General features: G+C 42.0%; 1 protein-coding gene across 1 annotated transcript; it reads left to right on the forward strand.

Annotated features, from left to right (window-relative positions):
• Positions 1–648: 648 nt before the first annotated feature.
• Positions 649–26898, forward strand: STAT1 (signal transducer and activator of transcription 1). The gene is made up of 24 exons (XM_059820721.1): positions 649–676; positions 2653–2781; positions 3418–3562; positions 4787–4885; positions 6739–6834; positions 7578–7656; positions 8736–8827; positions 9456–9607; positions 9883–10041; positions 11425–11517; positions 11961–12020; positions 13248–13277; positions 13360–13453; positions 14345–14386; positions 14872–14955; positions 15485–15583; positions 16080–16215; positions 18074–18129; positions 19255–19349; positions 21617–21756; positions 23102–23287; positions 23914–23989; positions 24181–24283; positions 24865–26898. Exons 2-24 carry the CDS (start codon positions 2654–2656, stop codon positions 24886–24888), a joined length of 2268 nt encoding a protein of 755 aa, XP_059676704.1. The 5' UTR covers positions 649–676; position 2653; the 3' UTR covers positions 24889–26898.
• Positions 26899–27605: the final 707 nt, after the last annotated feature.

A 27605-nucleotide genomic window follows, 5' to 3' on the forward strand; every position in this document is an offset into this window, starting at 1 on the left:
TTTTCCTGGGGCAACGGGAGTCACCTCCTAACGGTCTTCGTTCCTGACAGGGCCACCCCACTTCCTGTGGGGACACCGTAACAGCATCACCCACCTGCCGGGCAGCAGCCCGTGCTCTTCTTCCACCTCTTACCTCTGCTCACAAACCCTACTTCTTAAACATCTAGCTCCTCCTCGAGAGCTGCACATTCTCTCACACGCTTCCAGGCTTCTCACGCTGCCCGGCTCCCAACCCTCCTTGGGAGCGCCAGAAGCCGGCAGAAACGGAGGCCTGTCACCAGGGTCGGTGCTCACCCTGTTTCTGCTTCGCCTGCTATTGCCGGGCAGCCTTTTCTTAACAGGTGCAACCGCTCTCCACGTTATACGCCCGGTGCTTCTGCCTGCAAACCCCGCGCACTTACCGGGGTCCGGCCGGCCGGGCAGGCGCCCAGAGCAGCCCCGCGGCCCCGGCGCGGGGCGGGGGGGAGCGCCGCGCCGGGAACACCCCGCCGCCCCCACGCGGAAGGGAGAGCTGTGGGCGGGGCAGCACAGTATCGCCGCGCGCCCATTGGCCGAGGCGGCGGGGGCGGGGCTCTGATTGGCCCTGCCGCCAGCCCCCCGAGCCGCACCTCTACGGGTATTTCTCCGCGCGAGGGAGGGTCGCGGCGCGGAGTCGGAGCGCAGCCTCGTCCCACGAGTAAGTGCGGGCGGCGCGCGCGGGCGGGGGCTAACGGTCGCCAACGGCCGCGGAGGGCGGGTGGGGGACCGCGACACGACAGGCGGGAGCGCCGTCCGCCCCGCGTCCCCGCCGTGGCGGGGGAGGCGTGCGAGGTCCGGGGCGGCAGGGACGGCTGTCCCCCGCCCTTTGCCATGGCGTGGTTTGGCACCGCCGCCAGACAGCCGGGAAGGGCAGGGAGAAGGGGACTGCCCGTAGGCGGCGGGGGGAAGCGCAGTTAGAGCGCAGGCAGGAAGGAGGCCGAGCCCGGCTGTGGGGGACACCCTCGGGCACGGGTGTTAGCGGGGCACACAGGCCCGCACAGCTGCAAATAAGCCACCCTTTTAGGGGCTTCCGGCAGGACCCCTTTTCTCCAGAGACATACAGGGGCTGTGATCCTACCGCCTTTACCCAAGGGAAGGCGGAACAGCAAAATGGGTTTGTCCGTCCTACACCACTTCGCTGTCAGTTTGTCAATGGCAGGCTGAGCCCTGCATCCCAGCATTGGTCTAACACCTTTTGCACAAAAGGTGCTGACTTCCCACTTTTTCAGTGTTTCCCTGCTTGCATCCCCAAGGATTGCATTTGTTGCTCTGTAACCAGCTCTTTGGATAGTTCTCTGCCACTGCTCCTAAGTCCTTTCCCAGTCTGGTTGCTTTAAGACACAGGAAGATCAGAGTACATCTTCATTTAAGCACTAGGGAAAAAAAAAAAAAACAGACTACCTTCATGCCTTTAGGCAAATTCTTCCAGCTTTCCTCACCAATGTCATATTTAACTGTTTGCCTTGATGCCACTACAGCATACTCAAATGCTGTGTTACCTGTACTCTGAATCCCACACACATCAAAATTCTCAAAGTCCTCACTTTAAACATAATAGCATTTTTAACTCTCATTCACTTCTTACACATAGCACATGCCACCCAGGAGCCCAGGGAAAGTGGCATACAAACACTAAAGGGATTTGGCAGGAAGCCATGTGTATACAAGATAGTCCTTCACCCCAGTGCTGCCCTATTCCTTGGATACGTCCTATCACCCTTTTTTAAAAGTTGCAGATGAAAGTGGACTTGCATCTCACCACCCCTGTTCTCAGCCAGGACTGTTCCCTGGACATATCTTTACAGGCCATGTCCACTACAAGACACTAACCTGCAGCCCAGTGAGGAGACTGTAACAGATCTGCAGAGACCATCCATCAGAACATATATCAGCCACTCTGTCATATAAGTGTTACTGTACAGCATAGATTCTTTTAATTGTATTAGTTCATTTTCCATAACCTGTGTCTGCTGCACAGATTACTTGAATTTAGCCTGAAAAATTTGATCATGGGAACTAAAGCATATAGTAGAAAAAACATCTTTCCAGTACTTCTCCATTTAAAATGACTTGAGATCTAGTCCATTTTCAGAGCAGGCAAGCGGGGACACAAACAGCATCTGAAAACAGGCCCCTAGAAGTTTCTTTGGTTTTCCACTCACACCCTTGGTGATGGGGAGTACATCTGTACCAACAAAAGGTCAAACTCCACATACAGGATCTTGATCCTGCAGAGTACAGGTATCAAACACACAGGTCCTCATTCCCATATTCCTGCTAACGCTACTACCAGTACCCTGAATGCTGTGAAAAGGGGTTCAAAGGAAAAAAAAATATGCAAGTTTTTGTAGGGAAGGATGATTTAGCTGTGAGTTATTTTTCACAAAACAGTGCACTGTCTTAATTTAAAAAAAAAATCCAATTGAAACAAGCACAGTAGAAGTTGTATTCAGTTTTAATGATTAACTTTCTAAAACTTAGAGCTGAAAAAATGTTTGTTTGCTGGAAATACTTTTCCTTCCTATTCCTCCAATTTTGCCAATGCTCATGAAAACTTTAAATGAGTTACTTTTCACTAGTTCAGCCCAGAAACTACTTAAACATTTACACTGATTTTTTTTTCCCCTTCCTTAGGATGACTCAGTGGTATCAGCTACAGCAACTTGATTCCAAGTTTTTGGAGCAAGTTCACCAGCTATACGATGACAGCTTTCCTATGGAGATCAGGCAGTACCTGGCACAGTGGCTGGAAAACCAGGATTGGTAAGCACAGAAATTGGCCTTCCCGTTGTACGAGAACATTGCTTATCACACACACAGTTACAGGCCACAGAAAAAAAATGAGGAAGCAAGCTTCTAGGTGAATCTTTGCTGGTAGGATGCTTCAGTAGCTGGGTGGGTGCTATAGCCTGTGTTCCTGCCCCTCTTCAGGGCTTTCTAGAGGGACCTGAGACCTAGAGTAACAAGTGTACCATCTCATATTTCCCTCTGTGGGTCTGTAACAAAAGTGGCTGTTTTAAGACCGATCAGTTATTACAGTGGCAGTTCAGTCTCTCATTGTTCACGGACTTTGCCCTTTTGCCAAGATTTCTGTGGAGTGTCTTCTTTTAGAAGAGTGGTACATCATGCACATGCATCAGGTTCACTTTTAGCTTCTTGATATGCACGGAATAAGTGAAGTTGCACAGAATGTGGCAAGAATAATACAGAGAAAAACAACATTTCTGTATCAAGGGAAGTTGAAGTTGAGAGAATGAAACTGCCTATGTTTGAAGGTAATTCTTACTGCTTGCGTTACTACAACTGGAGTTGGGGATTAAAATAAAGTACTCCTGTGTGCATTTCTTGAATGTTGTATTGGAAGTGTATTTAACACAAGCATGCCTTAAATGATTCTAGGGAACATGCAGCCAACAACGTATCTTTTGCTACGGTGTTATTCCATGACCTGCTGTCACAGCTTGATGATCAATTTAGTAGATTTTTGATAGAAAACAACTTTTTGCTGCAACACAACATAAGGAAAAGCAAACGTAATCTTCAGGTATGCCTGGGGTATATGCCTATACATTTGCTTGAATTGCTTCAGTAGTGCAACTGGATGCCGCTAAGCAAACTACCCTGCCATGAGGGATTGTTGCAGAGAATGTGTGAGAATCCTAATTTAAAAGCCAGAATTCAAATGTTGCTCCATTTTTGTTTTAATTGGCTACAGTTAGAAAGTTACAGTTTCATTACCAGTACAGTTACAGTTTCCAAGAACTCTAGGAAAAAGAAAGTTGTAGTTTCACTTACCCCACCCCTTCCCCAGCCGGTTTCCTCAGTGTCCTAATAAGCTTCTGATGCAGAAGAAACACAGGGGAAGAAATCCTTCCCATGTAACTGCAGAACTACAGTTAATAGCAAAGGACTTGTCATTAGACAGCACTTCTGTGCATTCTGTTGTACTGACAAAGAAAAGGGCCAAAGCAGTTGATACCAAGTGGCAGTGCAGAACATACCCTTAGCAGACTTAATTACTTTCATTAGTCAGTCCTCCCCCCCCTCCCTGTAGGGCTCTATGCCAGAGGATCTTCCATAGAGTCACCTTCTCCACAGCCCATTTCCCACATGCCTATCTTCTCCTCACCGCAAGTCAGTGACTAGGGAACTGTTTTCTGAGGAGATGAGAACATGACCAGGCTGTACTTATCTGATAGTAACTATAGATCAGCAATGAAAGATCAGTCAAAGAAGGCTGGTACAGCTCAGTGACCCCCCCAGGGCAGCACCATCCTGGGCAGAGCAGGGCAGTACTCAGTCCAGAGCATGTTTCAACTCTGTATGCATGTAAAACAATACGATTGAATTTGTATCCAGCCTTAACTGTGTGTTCATAAGTGGCAGCTAACGTATCTCCTTCACATCACTGAGCAAGAGCTGTACCTGTCAAACTAGAACTGCCCTTCAAAACCAGGAGCTATACTTCAAAGGTGTGGGAGGATGGCTCGAGAGAGAGGATGTAGGGTAGTATCTCACTTCTCCCAGTAACGTCTCTGACTCGTTGTTTTGTGCCAAGTCCCATCTCTTTGTACACTAATGAACAAAAATAGAAACTCATTCTTGGAGATGGTTGCAGCTGTCGCACCCTCTGTAGTCTTGGAGCATTGTATGACCGTGTGCCTCGAGGCTCACACACAGTCACCCCCGAATCTTTTTGCCAATCAGTTTACTGAAGGACAAGAAATTATGGGTATGAACTTTAACAATAGACTGTCTCTAACACCAGGATAACTTCCAAGAAGACCCAATACACATGGCAATGATCATCTACAACTGTCTGAAAGAAGAGAGGAAAATACTGAACAGCGCCCAGTTGTCAAATCAGGTAACAGTCTTGAAATGTCTGCCACAGTTGTATCTACCCTTTACTATTATATGTGACAGAGGGAGTGGAAGACAACTGAAAGAGGAAACAAGCTGTCATCTCTGCCCAACAATATGTTTCTTAAGACAGAAGAGTGAATACTGATACATAACAGCTGGACAGTGTGGCTTGTTTGTGCTGTATGAAGCATTCAGAGAGGAAATGGCCAGCAAGTAATTTTTATTCCTTGAGTGATGTAAAAGCTACACTGTTTTTTTTTTAATGCTTCTGTATTACAGCCTGATGTGCCCATCAGATTTTATTACAGTTTAATAATTAGTGCTTGCCTTATTTCTCCAGCAAGATTTTAGCTTTTTTCTTCTGCATTTTACTCCTGAATTTACTCTGTATTAAGCAGCTGAGCCTTGGTGCTTCTTTGGACTGTCTCTCTAGGAAAATGATGCATCATTGTTCTTCCCAGTTATTTCTAAGTATTTCTATTTTTGTTTTTTAAATGAAGCCTATTTCTTTGCTCTGAATCATAGGTAAAGCCGTATTCTTCTCCTTCGTCATCTGTTCTCTGACTTTCCATCTTTTTGGTTTTTTCCTTTGCAAGGAGAACTGTTTTGCAATAAAAAAAATTCTGCAGTTGGGAAAGGCATGCAAAATATATAGCTATTATTACATCAGTGGATTACATCTAAAATGATGACTGTCCAAGCATGTTAAGGGCTGATACTGAAATACTTCCCTTTGCTAACACACATTCAAAAACTTGCCCTAGAGTGGGAAGGGGCCTAACACAACTGTGTCCAAAACAGGTCCCCTAAAAACGTGACTCTGACCAAGCCCTCGTAGCTGCAGCACAGCTGTTCAGTTTCTGTTCTGGCACATGACAAAGCACTCACAACTGCCTTTCCAGCATGCGATATATTTGGGTGATCAAAAAGGGAAATAAGTCCTCCTATACTTACTGTTGGCACTAGGTACAACACCACGCCCTACCTCTGCTTTCTGGTAAATATTCTCATTTCCCAAAGCTGAGAAGATAAAATACAGAGCAAGCACAAATAAAAGCATCATAAAAAACAAAGGAGAATCTCAAATGTTAGAGTATGCTCAGATTGCCTTAATAGTCTGACTGAAGTCTATGATGGGGGGGACCTTTGGCAATTTACCAAATAAATGCTTTAGATGACCTTAAGTGTTAATCAGAGCAACAATGCATACCTGACTATCCCACATTAGAGGAACAGCAAGTTTGTAACACCAATAGTACCATTCACATTACTGCAACTCTCCCTGAGTGATGTCATGCAATAAACTTCCTGAATGACATTGAGGTCAGCTTTCAAAGAAACTGTACAGAAATCTAAAATGTGCTTGAATGCCCTGTAGGAAAGAAATTGCATACCAAGTTGCCCCGTTTGCCTGTACACAGACCTATCTTTTTCTTGCTTTTAGCCCATTTCTCCCCATATCCTCTACAGATGAATCTAATACTTGATGTGGATGTCATCCAGCCTTCACAGTCAATGTTTTCTTAAATATATTTAGAAGATACATGAAGATAAGCAAACAAAAGAATTTATTTGTGCCAAGAGAAAGCAGAATATGTTTATAGCTTTATATTGCTATGATTAGAAAGTGCAGCATCACCACACGACAGGCATTTTTAATCCTTCCTTGTTTCTTGCAAATTCACCTGAACTCAATTTTACGTTATGAAACCTTAGTATGATTTATGAGAACAAGCCATGCTTCATCAGGTTGTTTGTCAACAAAAGCCACTAACTTACATTAATGAAAAAATTATTTGCTGTCATGGGTCACTCTGGTTTGACTTCTGTTGTTGTTCTGATTGCTTCCCTCAGATGGAAGTGGGGAACATACAGAACACTGTGTTTGGGATGCTGGACAAGCAGAAGGAGCTTGATGCGAAAGTTAAGGCTGTGAAAAACAGTGTTATAGTAAGTATAGTATAGCTATTTAAAGTAGCGTTTGTTGATTCACAGATGTTGAAAAGCTTCCAGTACATAAGACTTTATAAAATGACAAATAAAAATAAGGTAACAGTTTGGTTTTCAAGTCAATAACCAGTAATTGTATGAAAATAGAAAGTAATTATTTGTCAGTAGCACCATAATACAGATTGGTGTTTGACTGATTTAGCAAGATCAAATTTCTGTGCCTAAATTTTAGCAACAAAATCATTTTACCTATCTGAAATACTAGCAACTGAGGAAGAATGCTTAAGAAATCATATACTGATCAATTTTTTGTTAACTAGAAGATAGATTTTCATTTAGCATATAGATGTTTGTTGTCTTCACAGGTACTGTCATGACACAAAGCTTTTTTCCAAGCAATACCTAAGAATTTGAAAGTTTGTTTAAAATGCTGTGTGCTGTTCCAAGTTTTTCCACTGTAGCCTAGGTTCTCCTAAGGTCTGAACTTATATGGCTAGACAATGAGGGCTTTTCCATATTTTATAATTAACAGATTTTAGTTAGCCAAGAGGAGGGAGGGAAAGCAAATAGAAGTGTTTAAGTTTAGGGATATTTCCTGTTAGGGAGTTCCAGGAGAAGGCATTGCTACAAAACTGGATTTCATCTCTGTAAAGGGCTGGTACCACGCTGTTCCTAATCAGAAGTAGTCTTGCATTTCATGAAAGTATTGAATAATTGTGGCCACTTTCATTTGTGCTTTATAGGACGTGGAGCAAGACATCAAGACATTAGAGGATATGCAAGACGAATACGACTTTAAATGTAAAACCTTGCAGAATAGAGGTCAGTAATTTATCAAGGACATACCCTATTACATGTAGTTTGTAAGAGTAAACTCTGTCTTATGTCAGGAACCTGTACCTAACGATATGCAGCCAAACTTCCTGGTAACATCGCTCTTTTATTAATTCTGCTTTACACTGAAACCTAAATTCCCAAAATTGGATTCTCTGCATCTGTCTGTTCTTACAAGAAAGCCTCTTTGTTAACGCAGCATTCCTTTGTCCTTTACATCCCTTTGCCACTAGAAACAGCAAACCCTATAGACTCTGTGACCGTTCAACCATGCACCTAAATAGTTAAGTTTAAGCTTCTCTTTGCCATCTTGTATTTCACAAATGCCTTCCTGCTTCAAGTTTTGTAGGCTTTTGTGTACTGAGGGAAGCACATGCAGCTGTAGTCCACACCAGTTTCATTATATAGATGTCTCTCTTTTTGACTACTTTTTTCTAAGAAAAGCTTCAGTTACCAACACAAATTGGCAGGCGACTGTCCCTCAGAAGAGGGATGTGTTCAGAAGATACAAAGGGGAGCACTGAGCCACGATCTTGCTCTTTGAACTTGGGGGCAGATAGTACTCTGTGAGGCCGACAGGAACCTCTAATTTAAGGTCAGTAGGCAGTCAGAGGTAGTAGCTAGGGCAACTGTGTAGGATCTGGCAGCCCGGGCTACCCTCAGGAGGCTGTAAACATCCTTCCTTTGAAACAGTTAACTTCTGTTGCCAGGTTAAGCAATATGAATGATTCATGTCTGAAGCCAGCATGAGAACAAATTGCTCAGTGTGTATCTTTACACGATATAATTATTTTAAGTCAGGTTCTTGCTCTAAAAAGCAAGCAAATTCATGTCTTAATTACTTCACTGGGATAGTGGCTTTTCTTTGCATTAGTGCTTTAAGCGTAGACTCTGTCCTTTCAGACGGGGGAAAGGAGGAATCAAAAAAATCTGGGAGGCAGTAAATATTTCCTCCCTTAAGCTTTAAATATATACTTCATGCCAGGCAGGTCTCCTCACAGTGTTTCCCTCACCCATACTTCACCAGTCCTTCAGTCTCACCTTCACAATTTGGACTTATTTTACAGAGCATGAGTCCAATGGTGTGTCACAGGAGGAATATAAGAAAGAACAGATGAATCTCAAGAAGATGTTTTTATCACTTGACCTCAAGAGAAAGGTAGCACTCAAGTGTTCTTTCAGAAGGCAACAGCACTTTATTTTGAAAACCTGTTCATTTTCATTGGGTTGACATAAATCATATTAAAGAAAAAAACTCTTCTACTACTATCAGTTGAACTAAGATTTCATTCTTTCCATCCTGACTGGAAATCTAGAATCTCTATAAGCAATTTTATTTCTCTTCTAGCCACGTTTATCAAGCTCGCTCGGTAAAGCCAAAAGAACAATGAGAGGGAAAAGGTGTCATATCATAGTCACGTTCTTGAGGAAAAAACTATTAAAAAATTTGCAGCTATATTAGAGTTAAATGTGCTTACTCTCATTGCAGTGCTCAAATCTACAGCAAGCACTGGGTGATCCCAGATACACATTTGGGACATACATGGATGTGAGACACTGGCTCTTAAGAATTCAGTGATACTGAATACTTTGTTTCTCCACTTGACCTAGCACATACTCCATATTAAAAGAAGCAGGTGTTTTTAGAAAACATTCTCTGTTGACAGAAACTATTACTTTGAGGTCCTTGCAGAGTTTTGCAAGACAGAGAGCAGTAGCCAAAACAGTACTTAGTTTTCCTGTATGAAGTATTTTTAATAAACAGGGTAATTTAATATTCTCTATAGGAAGTGGTGAACAAGATAGTACAGCTGCTGAACACCACAGAGCACACTCAGAGCGCTCTTATTAATGACGAGCTGGTGGAGTGGAAACACAGGCAACAGACTGCATGCATTGGTGGCCCACCCAACGCCTGTCTTGACCAGCTACAGAACTGGTAAGTCTCTAGTCAAGGACTGCATTGGACAGGAACTTGAAGTGTGTTATGAAAGAACACCAGATCCATGAAATATACTGATTATTTATATTATGCATGTTCATTCTGTCACAGCGTAACTACATTTCATTGATTTTATTACCTCACCACATTTCCAGTGAGCAAGAAGTGTTCTCTGTGCACTGCATAGCCCTTAGGGACAGTCACCTGGCTGGCATCTCAGCATTATTACAATACAAAAACATGCTAAAAGTAATAAGAATGTGTAATTGTAGGTTCACCATTGTTGCTGAAAGTCTACAGCAAGTTCGTCAGCAGCTCAAAAAGCTTGAGGAACTGGAACAGAAGTTTACCTATGACCCTGATCCCATCACAAAAAATAAACAAGTTCTGCAGGACCGAACATACAGTCTTTTCAAACAACTCATCCAGAGGTAACAGACAAGAAAGGTCTTTTTCTGTTTGTGTGACTAAATGGATGGCGAGCACCTTCCCTTCTGTCCCCTCAATATTTGCTGCATGCTAACTTTGCATTTTCTGATGTTTTCCTAAGATTGTCACAAACATTAAGCTAAATAACCACTTTTGAGATTTACCCTATCTAGGGTTTCCACAGGTTTGGGCCCATGGAAAGGGTTTGTGATCAGTCATCATTTAAGTTAGCAGGAGCTATGCTACAGTATGCATTGATTACAGAATCAAACTCCTAGTCTGTTAGTCCATTTCTTGCTTTAAGCTTCAGCCCTGCAAAGTTCAAGTAAATGGAGGCAAGAAACCATCCGCACCAAGCTATGCCCTAGATAAATACACGCTAGCTTCTCCAACCCTTTGTCTCTGGACGCATCCTCTTTGTCTCCAGCACAGGGAGGCCAGCCCTATCTCTGTACTACCTCTATGAGGCAAGTTACTGTAGCTGGTAGTTGCCCCACATAAAATCAGAGTCCCATTTTGTAAACATACAGTAGACAAAAATTCATGCTGCAGAGGGCTTGAAACAAGCAGATAAGAGCAGGGGCTTAGATGCAGCAGGTAACACCCTTTATAGGGGGCTAGAACCCAAGGTTTCCGGAGTCCCATTCAGATGCTTTGACCACTAATCTTCAACTGGAAAACACAAGTACTGCTCTTCAATGAAGCAAAGGCAGTGAGGAAGAGCTGTAGAAATCCAGCTACTGTTTAGTTATCTTGCCTGTGAGTATAGCGGAAGGGAAAGTCTCCATGCTGCCTAGAACTTGGTAACAGTAGAAATACTTCAGGATTTATGTCTACACAGCACAGTGCTAACACAAAAGGTGCCCGAGACAGCAACAGTTTGGGGTGTGTCAGAACAGGATAGCCTCAGGAGTTTGCTTCGTGACGTTAGCTAGCCCTCATCAAATCCCCAGCTAGCTTATCTAGCTCTTGGGCACGTGTTGTTACATAGCACTGTAACTGTAAAAATTTAGCAAGCGCTGGGAGTGGCAAATGAATCAACACTCCTCACTTGAATTATGCTAGTTACATCACAGTGTTTACATGCTGTTTGATTTCAGGGAAGTTTGAGGTAACACTCTCCCTCCTCAAGCCGTCAATGCATTTAGGAAAAGCCAACCTTTATGAAATCACTTTATACTTGCAGTATTTCTAGCCCCGTTGATACACATGAAAGAAACCAACACACAGACCTCTGTGTAGGTAGAAATTTGATGAACAAAGTGTATAGTACTACTGATAAAATGACTGGTTTTTTTTTTTAAAGTTCACTCTTTATGTAAATTTCTTACTCCTTAAAGACAACATTGATAAATCAAAGTGCCTTTAATCTGTTCTTTCCATAGCTCCTTTGTGGTAGAGAGGCAGCCTTGCATGCCAACACATCCTCAGAGGCCATTAGTCTTGAAGACAGGAGTACAGTTTACTGTAAAGCTGAGGTATGTTTTCCCCTTCCCTCTTCTTGTTTTCTGGTAAGCCTTTCATGTCATTGGCTTCTAACAGTTGAGAGGATTGCACATGTTGCATCTTAGCCCAGGTGCTAAGATCAGGAGGAGGAGGAAAGTGCCATGTGGCAGGGGGATAGCTTCTAGCCAAGTTTAACTTGCATTCAGCTTTTACCCTTTACTAGAAGTGGGGGGGGTATTGAGCACGTAAGAAGCACAACTAAACAGCAGAAGACACATGCAGACCACTTTGTCATACAAAAGAATAACTCATTTGCCCATCTAGTTTCCTCTCTAAATGCTATCTTGTATGGAGCATGCTTGGAGCCTTTGTGTGGCCCCAAGTTGCACAGCTTAAGTGTATCCATGATAAGCAACGCAATAGAAAACCTGTCTTCTACAATTGCAGTCATTTAAAAAAAAATTTCTCTTTCCAGATTGCTGGTGAAATTGCAGGAATTGAACTACAACTTGAAAGTGAAAGTTTTATTTGATAAGTACGTTGCATTTTTCTCATCCCTGTGTACATTAATGGTAAGCAGTCCCCATGTTCAGAAGTCCAAATGGCAGTCACATTTTAAGTGTTGAGATGGCCAGGAGCAGGCTGGTTCTCCATAGCAGCAGGTACATCCTCCCTTTTTCTTACCCATGCCCTTGCTCTAAATCTCTCTCTGCCATTAGAGGCATGTCACAAAGTACAGACAGCCTCAGCTTCTCACCACCAACTCCACTTAAGTGCACTGAGGAGAGCTTACTACTGCTAAATCAGTCTAGGCACAGAGCAGCACCTGGGCAGCACGCACACTGCTAAACCACTTCTCTGTTGTGGGTATTTCACTTGGGTTAGCACTAGATGAGAGCTTAGAATTGAACTCTGCTGTTTTCAATCACATAATTCAGTCATAACTTTAAAATACCTTATTTTTTGGGTAGCCTATAGTGAGGAATCTAGCTATCCTAAAGCTATCATTGAATTAGAGGTGTAAACAGTCTACCTTTAACATACAACACGTTCTTAATTAGTGAAAGACTTACAGCAATCTAAATAGACTACTACCAATCTTTTGTAAGCAATACCATCCAGATGAATTTAGCACTTTAAGGGCAGGGGAAGAAATGTAACAGGCTCTCCAAAATAACCACAGTGGCTGTGGTTTTAAGAAGGCAGGTGGGTTTTTGTCTTCCCATTCAAGTCTTTAGGGGGCATTCTGTTCACTTGAAACAGCTCTGGGGTCCAGAAACTTGCATGGAATGAGGAAAGGGGGAAAAAAAAAAAATCACATGTGGATGTGGGAGCTGAGGCTTTGAGAAGTGCACCAGATATAGTGCAACTCAGTAAAATCCTGAGTGGTGGGAAAACCAACTCAAGTTATGCAGCAATTTATTCAACAAGTTGTATGGTTTGAAAGCAGATTTAGAATGACAGTACTATTTACTTTTTCTTTTCAGAACAAGAGTTAAAAACCTATGTAGAAAGGACTTTCTTTGATTATAAGGCCCCCATAGCAAAATTTAAGCCTCAGCAAAAGACAGACCGTGTAGCACAGTATTTATTTTGACTGCTTAAACCAATTGCCTCCTCTTTTGCACAAAATATTTCACAGAAGCATTTTACTAGTTCTCAGTCAGCTCTGCCAGCTACGAAAACAAACACACATATTTTCTCTGTCTGTGGCAGAAACGTCAAAAGATTTATTTTGCCTTTTTTTTTTTTTTTTTTACAGAGATGTAAGTGAGAAGAACTCAGTCAAAGGGTATGTGGCATCACAGTTTGGTATATTGATGTTGGGTTCTTTCAATAAATTTGAGACTCAATTATTTTCTCTCTTTATGAAGGTTCAGGAAATTTAATATTTTGGGAACAAACACAAAAGTAATGAACATGGAGGAATCTACTAATGGAAGTCTAGCAGCAGAATTCAGGCACTTGGTAGGGGATTTTTTTTCTTTTATTGACACATCCATTTAATTGTGTGGGTAGAGGGTGTGGTAGGAAGGAAACAAATTGCTTTTGTTATTGAAGTCATGGTTCACTTTTGTAAAAGAGGAACTGTGATCATCTCTCCTCTTTGTTCTTCCCTTTTTGAAATCTTTGGCTTCTTTCAATTGAAATGCTTTTGTCCCTGAAGTAGGGCCAGAAATGCAAACAAGAGTATTTGCTGCCATACAGCCTACATTGCAATGAGTTCTTTGGAAGAGGAAGAAAAAGAAGCCTAGAAATGCTGGTTTGGACCTTTTAGAGGAAGGCCATAGGTAGGAAAGCTTGGGGTAGTTTAAAGAGCTTTGAGTCTGGAAGATGAAAGTTGTCTAGGAGTGGGCCACAACAAGAAATTCAGTGCCTTCAGTAGGCTATACAACACTTTTGATCTGCAGATTGTGAGATAAATCAGATCGGTTCCATCATTACAACAAGAAAGTCCTGAACCAGTAAACATGGAAGTCTCCCTTCCACCCTTCATTGTCCAGAACACTGTCTGGATTTTATTGTGCAATTCTGAGGGGTACTTTGATAAACCAGTATTTCATCTGATCCTTCCTGATTTCATACTGCTTCTGTTCTTATAAAGCCTCTTACATAAAGGCACTACATCATAGCAGTGCAGTATCTATTTTCACAGATGTGTATTTTATAAAAGAGTAGTTGTTACCTACAGTTTAATCCTCTGGCTTCCACAGCTTAGAACCAAATAGAATTAGACATTACTGCAGCAAGTTTGCATACAGTTGAGCAACTAGACCATGCAAACATTTCCATCCTCTACCACTTTCCTACCTTACCACTGATGTAAATGAGTGACAGGTTTTTTTTGTTCATTTGCAGCAACTGAAAGAACAGAAAAATGCAGGAAGCAGAACAAACGAGGTAAGCAGAACTAGCCTTGTTTGTAAAGCTTTTGCATAATACTGAAAAGGCATTTGGGTATTTAAGACAATGCTCCACTCAGCCCCATGAAGAAACACAGGATGACAGATCAAAAGGAGAGGAGTTCAGTGTTTCTAGGAAGTGATCCATGTAGGAGGTGTCTACAAGTGAGAACTACTGCCAGAATGGTCTCCCTCTGGACTCTCCTTCACTGGCACCTAGCTTTAACAGGACTTTCTGGCAAGGATGGGTTTTCTTTGGCTTCTAGGTAAGAAACAAAAAAAGGTGCCCAGAGAGTATCCATTCTAACAGGCAGTTTTAGGAAGTTAGCATTGTCACTTAACTTAGACCTGAAAACTGTTTCTGAGGTCTAGAGCAAGTAACCTTGGTCAGAAAAGGCTTTTTTCCCCCATGATGAATCACCTTACCTTCCCCCCAAGCAATTTTCAGTCCCTGAAAGGTTTGTTTTCTTTTTTTTTTTAAAGGGTCCTCTCATTGTCACAGAAGAACTTCACTCTCTGAGTTTTGAGACACAGCTGTGCCAGCCTGGCTTGGTAGTAGATCTAGAGGTATGTATTAGATGAAACAGGTGGACTTAAATTCCTATATGTCACTCATGCTGACAATCTAAACTTTTTTTTTTTAAAGTATGGGATATAGCACTTTCAGTTATTTCAAAATTATGAATGACACTTCACAACATCTCAGCGTAGACATATACAGTGAGAATGCTGTCAGATCTCTTAGTAAATAAGAGTAGATGTGCTTTGTAAAGTGTCTGATAACCAACCATGTGTTTTAAGTTCTCTAGATAGCATATTGTTTCTGAAATAAATGGAAACTGATATGAACGCAACTGTTACTATCAGTGCTATCACAACTGACACTAAATGAAAGTCTATCATACAAAATCACCTAAGTCTTTCTAGTACTTCATCATACTGACATTTTCTTCCCTACATACAAATTCAAGTGAAAAAAAAGTTAAGACCATGCGAGCAGGGAATTACAAGGGAAAAGGGTTTGTGGGTAATCTAGAGGAGGACTGCAGCAGGGGTACAGGGTAGTCTGACATGTTTCCATTTGTGACCCTTTCAGACCACATCCCTTCCCATTGTTGTGATCTCAAACGTGAGCCAGCTTCCAAGTGGATGGGCTTCTATCTTATGGTTCAACATGCTGTCTACTGATCCCAAGGTATTTGCAAAAAAGAAAAATTGTATCAGAAATACCATGTGTAATTCTCAAGCGTGTCTGTATACAAGTGACTGCTGCATTTTTTCCATGCAGATGACTCTTAATGGCTTTCAGGCGTAGAGAGAAGCACTTCCCTATCCTAAACAGAGCCATGTTTGAAACCCACATAAGGATAGTATACATTGTATTCAGTATATACAGTACACAACAAGAAACCAAATAAACATTCAAGAATACTCAAGTGCACTGTATTTGAAATCTAGGAATTCTGCCTACTGGGAGAAGACATGTCCAAAGCAGAGTCCCAGAGATTGCTTTTCCTGGTAAAGAGTGCCTGTCAGAATAGCAGCCTGCTATTCCAGAGTTGCCTCAAGCTGACATCCATTCTTAAATTGGCATTTTGTTTTGGCAATACACTTTTGTAAATTCAAATGGCATTCCAAAAATCAATGTTTATTAACTATAGATTGTATTGTATTTTTCCCTTCCATTCTAGAACTTGTCCTTCTTTCTGAATCCACCTTATGCAAAGTGGTCTAAACTTTCTGAAGTTCTGAGTTGGCAGTTTTCTTCTGTAACAAAGAGAGGACTTAATGCAGATCAGCTGAGCATGCTGGGAGAGAAGCTACTTGGTATGGACTGCTTCTATCACAGATGGCCTGTTTGAGTTGAAGCTGATTCTACATCTTTTCTGCAGTCTATTTTAAGTTTTCATTTCCTCACACACCTTTTCCCTCACACAGTATCACTTTGTAGCAATGAAGTGTTTTCCAGTTTTCAGTATGGTAGAGTTTGTAAATGAAGGTCAGGTCATGAAAAAATCTGCAGTTCTAACTTAGGAGTTCTATGCATTAGGGCAGTGCAGATAAGCACTATTTCTGCCTTTTGAAGAGCTACTGAAATAACGCACATGTTTAGTCAATCTTTGAGGTGGCTGTTTCTTGGCACTTTTTTGGTTTTGTTTTTAAATCTGTCTCCATTAATTTTAAGTTCATACATGGCCCCAGCTACAGTGGGGTTTTACTCTATCTGCATAAACACAGTTGCAATATCAAAGTGCAAACACTATGAAACTATTAAAGGATATCAATTTGATTATCTCCCAGACAAGAGCCTTTAGTAAAAGCCTAATCAGCCATGAGTTTTGTTTCCAAACTCCTTGTCAGGTTGCCTGATAGGCAGAGCACTTGACACCACTACTGAGTTTGCATAGTAGACTCTAGATAAAAAATAGCATTAATTCAGTATGTTCCACTAACCTTAAATATAAATGCTTCCTGAAGCTTAAAGGGATTTAACATTAGTGGTTCCAGGTGGTAAGTATAGCATTCCAGTCTAATTCCCTTTCTCTAATTTCCCCAAGACATAAGATCTGACAAAACTTACTGATTTAATAGATTACTTTTCAGAATTCTGCAAGGAGAGGAATTTTTTTAGTTTAATTAACCATCATGAAGACAAAGTGACCACTGACATATTTCCATGGTTAACTTGCATTTCAGAACTTCAAAGATTTTGTCAAGCTTTGGTAAGAATAGGGATGCTGTTTAAATCTTATCTCTACAGCTAAAGTATTTCACTACTGAAAAAAATCCAGGTAGTTGAACACTATGTATTCAGTATTCCTTAGTGCAAGGGCACACAGAATCTAACAGGGTGCCAGGATACAACTCACCTGCTGTTTTTGTGATCTGAAAGTTGACAGAACCTTGGTCTCTCACACTAGCAGCATCAGAAACAAGCTCCCCAACCCCATTTATTTTTAGAGATACGAGAGGGAAGAGCAGCGTACTTCTGACTTTATTGAAATCCATAGCATTATCTGTAATGGAAAGAATTTGGCTCTGAATACAGTCAGGGTCTGCAGAGCTCTAGCTACTGTAGTCACAGCATAAGATTTTCTTTACTGTTTGGATGTGGTTGTGAAACACTGTTGACATAAAAACAAGGTGGGGGGAAATGATTGGAACAGGAATGAGATGAGTCTCTGGTTGGGGCAGACCTAGGAGTCAAGAGTTTCTGGGGAAAAAGCTTACGAGTCACCAGAATTGAGACGGGAAAGTGCTTAATCTCAGAAAGATGATGTGGGGTCTGCTGAGCTCCTACAGAAAAGCTTATGGGTTGCAGTGTTCTTGTTTTGCTGGAGAAGAGATGTGCAAGGTTTCAGTCTCCTTCCTGGAAGCATTTTGAAACTGGCAAGTGTTAGGTGTAGCACAGCATAGAAAGTGTCAGAGTGAGTTGGTTCCCATTACGCAAAGTCCATTTAAATACACCCAGGCATTCTGATACAGTGAGCTTCTCCAGAGGGGAACTTTGCAAGCTGTCCTTGCACTAGCCGTGAAAATACAGTAGCCTTCCATTTCTCTTCTTTCTTGGTCCAACAGCTTAGAGTTGTAAATAAACACTGAGAACTTGGTGCTGTAAGTACTTTCCTTTCAGCCTTACTAAGTAACTTACAGAACGTGACTGAAGTCAATTTATTCTGTTCAGGGCCAACAAGCGGAGGATCTCACGATGGCCTTATTCCTTGGACAAGATTCTGCAAGGTATGAACACAGTTTAAAAATTGAGATGGAAGAGGGAGCTTTGTCTTGGTTTGTTGTGGGGTTTGTTGGGGTGTCGTCCCCCTCCAGATGCTTTATTTTTCTGTAGCGTACCCTAATCTAGAGCTTACATGGTTGTGGGAGGTTTTGGTGGGGAGGTTAAAGTAGCAGCAGCAGGTGGAAAAAGGGCATGTAATAGTAAGGAGTAGATTATTTTGAGATTGCTTTTGAGCCACATAAACTATACGGAAAAATGTGTCTTTCAAACAGCATCTTCATTATTAGTAATAGAATAGTTCTCCATTTTAAGTATTACAGAAAATGTCCAAAAAAACCCCAGCAAGATGAACAATTCTTCTCTGTCATTGCAAAGGACATTTCCCAGACCAGGGGCAACTGGATTAGGGTGAGGATTAGCACAGGGCAGCCAAGAGGGTCAGCATGGTGGCAGAAAACCACATCTGAGATTTCATAACCCTGGCTGCAGCAAGACAGGAAGACTCTTCACATTTTCTTTGGCTTTAGAACCTAAAGTGGTACAGATAAGCAGATGATGACAGCAGGCAGGAGCAGACTCCAGGGGAAGAGCAAAGCTCCAGTGACCTGCAAGCACTCAGGTTCATTAATATGGGTGTCTCATGAGGAATTGATATCCGAGTCTGAACAGAAAGTCTCTCTAAGCCATTCTGCTAGCCAGCCTGGTTAAAAGCCCCATAGGATGGTTTGGCTGTCCAAGAACCCCAGTAAGGACAGTGCCCAGGCAGGAACCAGAGCCTATTCTCTGCTCTTAGACCAGTGTTGTTACATGAGAGGTGATGATCACATGTTTGTGGGTACCATAGGCTCAGGCAGGCATTTATCTCCCACTGCCTCTTGCCTTTAGATTCAGTACATGCTTCATCCCCAATAGTTTCTGTCCTTCTGGAGTAGAGAAACAGAAAGGGAAAAAAAAAAATCATATGAAAATACAGGGAAGGGTGGGAAGGAAGAAAAAGGGGAGAAAAATGCAAGAACAAGTAGATGCTGGCAGGATTGAGAGCTTGCTTCCTCTCCTCTTAACAACACTCATGTTTCACTATCCCTGTTCTCCCCCCTCCCACCTCTGCCTTTCCATATTCTGAATTTCAGGAAAATATAAATGATAAAAATTTCCCCTTTTGGCTGTGGATTGAGGGAATCCTGGAGCTTATTAAGAAACACCTCCTGTGTCTCTGGAATGACGGGTAAGACCTGACTGAAGTTAAGACATGGTCATTGCCTCAGACCTCTCATTTAGGCTAGCAGTTGCATCCTCAGGTTGTGAGGTTGTCTGTGCAGATACTTTGGATCTAGTAAAGCGGAACTCACAACTAGAAAAATCTGAGGAAAATGAATTCTAGTAGTGAGGAAGCCTCTAGTCAGGCAACTGCTTGAAGCGAAGATGTCAGATGACCAAGCTGTCCCATTTAAGTCACAAAGCAGGGCTTCGAATGTTAGATTTTTTGCCTCTGCTCCCGCTGTAAGTAGGTTCTTGCTACACCCTAGATCAGAGCCTCTTTCGTGTTTGACAGGGAAGACTGAACTACAACAAAGTCTTAAAGCAATCATCTGTCTTAAAAAAGCAAACAAAAAACCTACCCACAAGCAAACATTATGAGCCTCCTCTAGGTGGCAGCAGCCAGACTCTGAACTTCTGTATCTGCACTATGAGTCCAGAAAGTAGTCTTTGCTGATTTTAATAGAGTATTATTAAGTAGTAAGACTCTGCCAGATGGAAAGCCAGTTCTATTTGCCCTTTAATACTGGTCTAGTAAACTTTTGCTTCTGGTGTTGCCGATTTCAGAAGTAATTGCTGCCAGAAACAAGTTTAGTCAGGGTCACAGTCCTGCATTTTAGGTTTAGCCACATTATGAAACCCTGTCAATAGCACATTCACAGTGGAGCATTCTAGTATCCCACAAGTCTGCAGAATCTACAACAGCAGGATTCCTCTGTCTTGCTACATTCAGCAGCAGGCTTCAAACTATTACCCCCTAGCTCCAGATGAGTTCTGTCAAAGCCCTTTATAGTACAAACCTTGTTGCACTGCTCAAAACCTGCATATTTCAGGGCTAAGTGGACTCCAATGCAGCAGGATCTTTTGCCACCATTACTGAAGTAGAGTTGCAGTTCTCCCCCATTTGGTATTCCGCCTCAGTATGGCTATGTGCCTACAGGATTGGTTTTTTGCATGTGGCTTTGATAGTATATGGTCTCAAATAGCATTATCATTGCTCTCAGTTTGAGAGCAATCCCCTGCTTACGGTTTAACAGAAAGAAGAGATGCAAGTTAAATCCTGAATGTAATCAAAACCAGAGATTTAGTACTATTAGTTTTTCCTCTCTTAACTGGCTTTGTTGGATAGTCACAGATCTTTGTTTTCTAGAAAGGCAAAAAAGGGAAACTGAAGGGAAGACTCTTGCCAACGGCAAAGGTACTTGAATGGGAGAGACAAATCTATAGCATTCATTAGGATAGAGACTCCCCTTGTATAGAAAAGAATAAGTGTTACAGCCTCAAGAACACTTGTCTTTCTTCATACTTGAGGGATGGGAGGGCAAAAGACTTTCATTATGCTCAGGATATTTACTAACACATTTTTTACCTAAAGCATGCCATTTAAAAAAAAAAAAATCAAAATGCCATAAAACAGGACAGCTTACAGCATCTGAAACCCTAAGCAAAATCATGATTATTTAGTAGTTTTTTGTGCAAAAAACACTTTCCCTAACTTAATCGTCAAAAGGACAGTAGTAGTAGTACTTAAAATACCATTATTGATGGGGTATTTTAAGGAATAAGAAGCAGCGCAAAGAAATTCTGACCTTTTTAGAAAAGCAGTTGGGGTTTGACCAGGGTTATGCCCTAGTGCTGGCTTGTACAATTCCCTCCCCAGTACCTGTTCAGACCAATCCATTTCTTACAATTACCACATTGGCCTCCTTGCCTACACAGTGACATTTGCTGAGCATAGTGAATTTGGGGGTTGAAGTCACAAGCTTAACAGCTCATCTAGAAAATGTCCACAAGGAATAAAATAAACCCCACACCTGTATAAATGCAATCTGGTAGCTAGCAAACCTTGTTTCATCAGCCAAATAGGAGAAACCACTGTTTCTTAATATACTTTTGAAATTAAAACCGCTAGCTGGGATCTGACCACAGTACACACATATAACTTCACTTCTGCTTCCACAGCCTAGCTTTGACAGCAAAAGACGATCTCTTTTATTCCAAGCTCAGAAAAGTGTTTGTATAAGCCACCAGGCAAAAGGAAGCGCGCTGAGGGAAGCTGTGGTGATTCATGGCTTCCACAGGGCAGCTCCAGCCTGCCAGTCCTACTGCCGGCTTTCCACAGGGCAGAGCCTTCTGTGAGGCTTTTACAAGTACTTCAGCTCTTTTAAGTGACAAAAGCTTTTTAGTTTTCCTATGTTGAGGAGCAAACTCAACTTTTTCTTTTCAACATTACAGCTGCATCATGGGTTTCATCAGTAAAGAGAAAGAGCGTGCTTTACTGAAGGACCAGAGTCCAGGAACATTTTTATTAAGATTCAGTGAAAGCAGCAGAGAGGGAGCAATCACATTTACGTGGGTAGAAGGATCTCAAAATGGTAAGTCAGTAAGAGAGAACATCTTTGTCTTCAAAGTATAAGCTTACATCAGAACACGCCTTTATGCTTTTTCACACCAAGAACCAATACAATACACTACCCTAGCAGTCTCCACCCTTACAAGCAACAGGCCACAAGCAATAGCAGACACATACCTTACTTGGTGTAACTCATAAGCTGCACATGGTAGGTTGTTTAAGGTTTCAGCTAGGACTAGTAACACTTCCCAGGTACTGCTTCCGGCCTGGAAGTTTGTTGAGGACAAACTGCCTAGGCTGTCTCCCCTGTCTCCTTAGGTTCTCTCTTAGCAAGATGCCTTTAGTACATACATAGCTGCATCCCCCTCCAACCCCATAGCACCTTCCCCATCAGAAATGTCTTTCCCAGAAAAAGTTCACTATAGCCCTATTCAGCCCTCTGTATTATTGTTCTCTCTTGCTACTTCACCTTGTGTGCAACACTCCTTTCTCAAACAGCTTTCTTTAACCCATGGTCAAACACATTTGTTCCTTCCTTCCTACATTCTCCCTAGGTAAACCATGTATTCACTTACTTCATTTATCTGAGTAGTTCTCCTTCCTCCCATTTCCAGAAGAAGGACTGATGAAGAGATTGCTGCTTCAGTTAACTGAACTACTTTCTCACTTTCTTTCAAGGAAGCCTAGGAACTTAAAAGCTGCAAAAAGATATCATCTCCCCTGTAACCAATCAGGGTTCTTCCCTTATCATACTACTTAAATCAACCCCACCTGCCAGGGTGCTGCAGCTGTTGACACTTCACTTGGGTGAGCCCAAGATCTACAGCAGCTGGAAGAGAAACTGCTGAATGTACTTGATTTCTTTCCCTTTGCTGCCTTCATACCTGAGACATCCAAAAATTAAGCAAAGAAGGGTGATAGAATATGGAGCATTCAGGGAGGCTTTATCTGTCTCTCTTTATGATTCATAAGAGCTCCAAGTGGTGTATTAGGATCAAACTTCCTAATAGGCGATAGAGTTTGAATTACATCATTTGGAAGAGGGTTGAAAAGGTAGCACAACTTAAATTAGTTAATGAAATATCACAGTTAATTTCCACGGACAGGTCACCCCAGTCATTCTGAATACAAAATACACCAAAAGCCATTGCTATATGCTATCCCCCCATATGCCTTCCTTCCCCACAATACAATTGTGTTCTTTTTGACAGTCGTTAAGTATTTACCTGCAGCACAGTAGGTGTCATCCAGGTATGCCTTTTGCTCACGTGACCTCTGACTTTGTGGAATTGGCTGCAGCTTTTCTGGACAGTTTTAGAAAAAACTTTGAAACCACCTTCAAGAGTTGCTGCTTCTCTCATCTGCAGAGCCCCAGTTCCATTCGGTAGAACCATACACCAAGAAGGAGCTCTCTGCTGTTACTTTCCCTGATATCATTCGCAACTACAAAGTGATGGCAGCTGAAAACATTCCTGAAAATCCACTGAGATATCTGTACCCAGATATACCTAAAGACAATGCCTTTGGCAAATACTACTCCAGGCCTAAGGAGGGTGAGTGCTATAAATGGGTCATACAGCATAAGTGTGATGTGTGTTCTTGAGATACTTGGGCACTGGATGATTTCTGTGGCATGGAAAGAAAGAGTAGCAGTTGGACTGTCTTGGCAGCCTTACCCATGCTTGAGTGGTGCTCAGCAGAAAGGTGAGAACAGGCACCTAAGCTTTAGTAGGTTAAGAAAAGGTCTGTTTTTAAAGAGGCACCACATGAGATCTAGTCAGATCAAAAACTGAAAACATAATTGTCACTGGAACCCTAATTCAGCTTTCATGTGAGCCTGTGCGATTATTTCAGAGGAGTAGGTTCCCACTAACAGCTGGAACCATGACTCATATTTAACTTACACAGGACTGAGCCTGGCTCTGTGGGCCTGGCAGGATGTGTTGATACAGCTACAGCAAACTTCAGGGGAAGTTTTGTTCCCCATTTTCTATAGGGGAAGAGTAAAAAGGCAAATCTGACTAAAAAATGGAATAAATTTACCATAGTGCTGTAAAATGCATGAGAGAGAGACTTGCACATTATCTGGGTCACAGGCTTTATTTTTGGTAAAATAAAGATGGCAATGTGAAGTAAACTTGCTTAAAAAAAAACAAAATTTTTTTTTTTTTCCTTGAAGCACCAGAGCCTATGGATTTGGATGGTCCCAAGGGAAATGGCTACATCAAGACTGAGTTAATCTCTGTATCTGAAGTGTAAGTTTCCACAGAAATGCTGGATTTCCAGGAACTGATCATAACTTTTTAGCTGTAGTTCATGTCTCTTCACAGTATTTAAGGTGTAGGTGCCCCTGTCAAATCTTTCCTCTATCAGCTCTGAGACAGCCAGCCCAGCTGTGCTGCACTTCTTTACTGAAGGTTTGTCCCTGCTCTTCTCCTTCTATTAGCCACCCTTCCAGACTCCAGTCTCCAGAAAACCTGCTCCCCATGTCTCCTGAAGAGTTTGATGAGGTGTCTCGGATGGTAGACCCAGCAGAGATTGATACTGTGGTACGTATCACAAACCAGGCTTTTGTGGGGGGGTTGAACTGGAACTTGCTTGTTTCCTTTTTTTTTTCCCTTCAAACATACATCGGACACTTAACACAAGCTAACACCTCAGAACGCGTCACTTCAAACGCGTAGGAAAAGCTGGGAATCCAGGGTTAGACTGGGATTGCTATCAGTTGTTCTTTCCACTTGTTTGAAGAACAGGAGAGCAAAGCTTCCAGTGTGTATCTTGGGGGGGGGGGGTAAGACAGGAAGGGAGGCAGGAGTAACGCTGTGCTCCTCCTGCGGGGTCTGGGGTAGGGAGGGAAGACAGAGCAGGTATGCAGCTTGGAGGTGTTACCCTGCCAACACTGGCGAGGTACTGCCTGTTAACGGAGCAGTGTTGTCCTTTTGCGGTGTACTTCAGGAAAAAATTCCAAATTAAAGCATGGCTTTTTTTTTTTTCCCCATGGTAGTTTGATCCCAAGATGTGAATCTGGTGCTGTTTGGGGAGGACTTTGTTGTGCTCTGTGGTTAGCAAAGACTAGAGTATTGGGGCTTTACTTGGCTTGTTTAATTGACATTTACTTTCCCTGTTGCAGATGTGTTCAGCATATTCAACTTAAAGATTGAGCCTTTTACTGCATCATCAACACAGCTGATTAGCTTATGCATCCTGCTCTGCAGTCAATGACTTGGTGACACGCTTCGATCCTTTGGTTTCTCAACCTGAAGGTCCAGTAGCAATTTTTAACTAATAGGAATATAAACCACAGTCTGAGTAGCCCCCTTACATGGACTTTTTTTGTTTAGAGGTTCTTTGTTAAAGAATTGCCAGTTAGCGAGACAACCGTGCCGGAGTGGAGGAAAGGAGGAGGATAGGAACGAGAGGTCCTCAGCAAGAGCATTGGGGGAAACATACATTTTTTGTTTAAGGGGATTAGTTAAACTTAACATTTAAAACAGTTGGCTGTACATAGAAGGCTTCAAAGCTAGTTCTTTTGCAGAGGTTCTGTTCAGAAAGCTTGCACCTTCTGCGTAACTACTTCTGAAGAACTTTCACAGCTTTGAATTCTCATCTGCCTCACAGAAAGGAGTAAGAGAAAGACTCTGCAGGTATATGCCACACTGAACCCATGTGCTGCTGAAGTTTGTCCTGGTTTTATCTTTTCTAAGGGCATGGAATACTGAGAGAACATAAGCCTAAAATGTTATCTGCGTTTCATTTTTGCTGCTTTCTTAAGGCAAGGTCTTCTTGTGTAGGATCTTTAGCACAATCTTTATGAGAAAGAGCACTTCTTAGGACACCACCTTAAAGCTGCATTGGCACATGCTGAGCTTGCAACTTGCTGTGCACAATCAAGACTAAAGCCTCTACAGACTGCAGTCATGCTGTCTAGTAGCAGTATCAGACAAAACGAGAACCTATTCTTAAAAGAGTGCAAAAGTGGTTGGAGTATGTTTTTACTCACTGTGCTTAATCTACCAAGGTGAGGACCTGGTCACTCGTATCTTTTACGATACATGCCCCACTTAGGTTGTAACAGGTGGAATGGAACTGAATTTTCTCATGCAGTATGAACGAGGGCATTTATTTAACTGTTGATTTGAATAGCTAGAAGACCCTCCAGGCTTTGATAATGAAGTAGTTTTGCAGTTAGGGATAAAGCACAGGAAAGTGATAAAGTTGTACTGGGTAACAGTTGCAGGATATGCCATCTTTAGTACTTAAAGGATGAAGCTGTGCTTCCACCAGAGGAGGAACACATTTGTGTTTCTCAGCATGTTTGATGATAATTAACAACTCACAGTTAAGAGGGAAGGTTGTCTTAAGCAACTCATCTCTTAGACTACGGGCATGTATTAGTCCAGACTGCAAATTAGCAGGCAGCTGAGTAGAGGGACTGCGAAACAGTCGTGCTGGATCCCCCATGTTCAGGTACAGGACCTGGGCAGCCTGCTCTAGGTGCCCCTGCTTGAGCAGGGGGTCGGACAAGATGACCTCCAGAGGCCCCTCCAACCTCCACCCATCTGTGACGGACACAGTTGCTACTGCAGCTTCTCAACCCACTGCTACCTGTTCCCAGTGCTGGGAGGGCAGCAGTGGCCAGTGTGACTCAGGGATTGCAGAGCTACTTCTCTACCATCCAGAAATGCCAGATTGATCAGCTGTTGCTTAGAAAATAAACGGCTGCTTCAGTATCGTGTGCCCAGGAAGACTGATGTGCCCCCTGCAAAAGCTCGAGAGAAAGAAAATTTAAAGAACCTAGTATTTAAATGGAAAGCATTGCTAAACTGACTTACTTTTGGTGCCCTGGGTTAGTGAGGTTAACAGTGCTACAGAATATCACCACTGGTGACTTAATGCTTTTATTATTATAACTAGCTGAATGTGTATCTTTACTGTAATTTGTTTCTTGAGCTACACCTTGTACTTACGGTCTATATGTGGCAGTTTGTTTTCATTCCTTGTATACTTCAATTTTATTGACCAGGGTGAAATTTTCTTGTGATATTTAAAGCAATGGCCTTATTCGTGGCTTTGTCTTTACACTGCAAATAGTTTTAAAAGCAATGTTTTTTTTCAACAATGGAATATTCTTTTGCCATTTTAAATAAATGCAACTGTCAGTTGACACTTTTGTCCTTACTCTGGTTTTCTGGCTACTTCTATTTTAGACACAGGATGTGTCTGACAATAGTTTACTGTATATCTCATTTTAAACTTGTATGTGCAACTGAACAGTTACAGCTGTGAAGCCTAATGCAATATAGATGCTTTTAATTCACTGCATTGTTGCAGGTCAGTCTGCATTACAGAGTTCTTAGAAGGTGGCGGTTAGAATATTTTTTTTAATTGCTGCTTGTATCACATTACTGATTTTTTTTCTTCCCCAACCAAACTTCAATAAACTCAACTTGAATTTCTAATTTGAGTTGATGAGTAGGGTAACTGATCTATAATTAAACTTTGTGAGCTGTGAAGCTGGCCCACAGGTGCATCATTTTTCTCTGGAGATATTAAGTGACATGATCCCTTGTCTCACACTTGTCAGGCTTCGATATTAACTACACAGCTGGAAGAATAATAAAAGGAAAGAAACTGTTGGTGAGATGAAGGACAGGAGGAGTGAAGAGTAGGCAAGAAAAAGCTAGAGCTGTTGAGGGCACACGGCCAATCCACTTAAGAATCCCAGCATTAACAAAAAGCAACCAGTGAAAGGACACAGCTGTAGAAAGGTTTTTTTTTTTTTTTTTGAAAAGAAGATACATAAAAAAAAAAAAGGCAGCTAGATCAGATAAACTTGCTCTCATTTCCTTTGCACAATGGGAATGACCAGAC

Source organism: Gavia stellata, chromosome 8 (genome assembly GCF_030936135.1).
Source record: "Gavia stellata isolate bGavSte3 chromosome 8, bGavSte3.hap2, whole genome shotgun sequence".
Classification (NCBI taxonomy): Eukaryota; Metazoa; Chordata; class Aves; order Gaviiformes; family Gaviidae; genus Gavia; species Gavia stellata.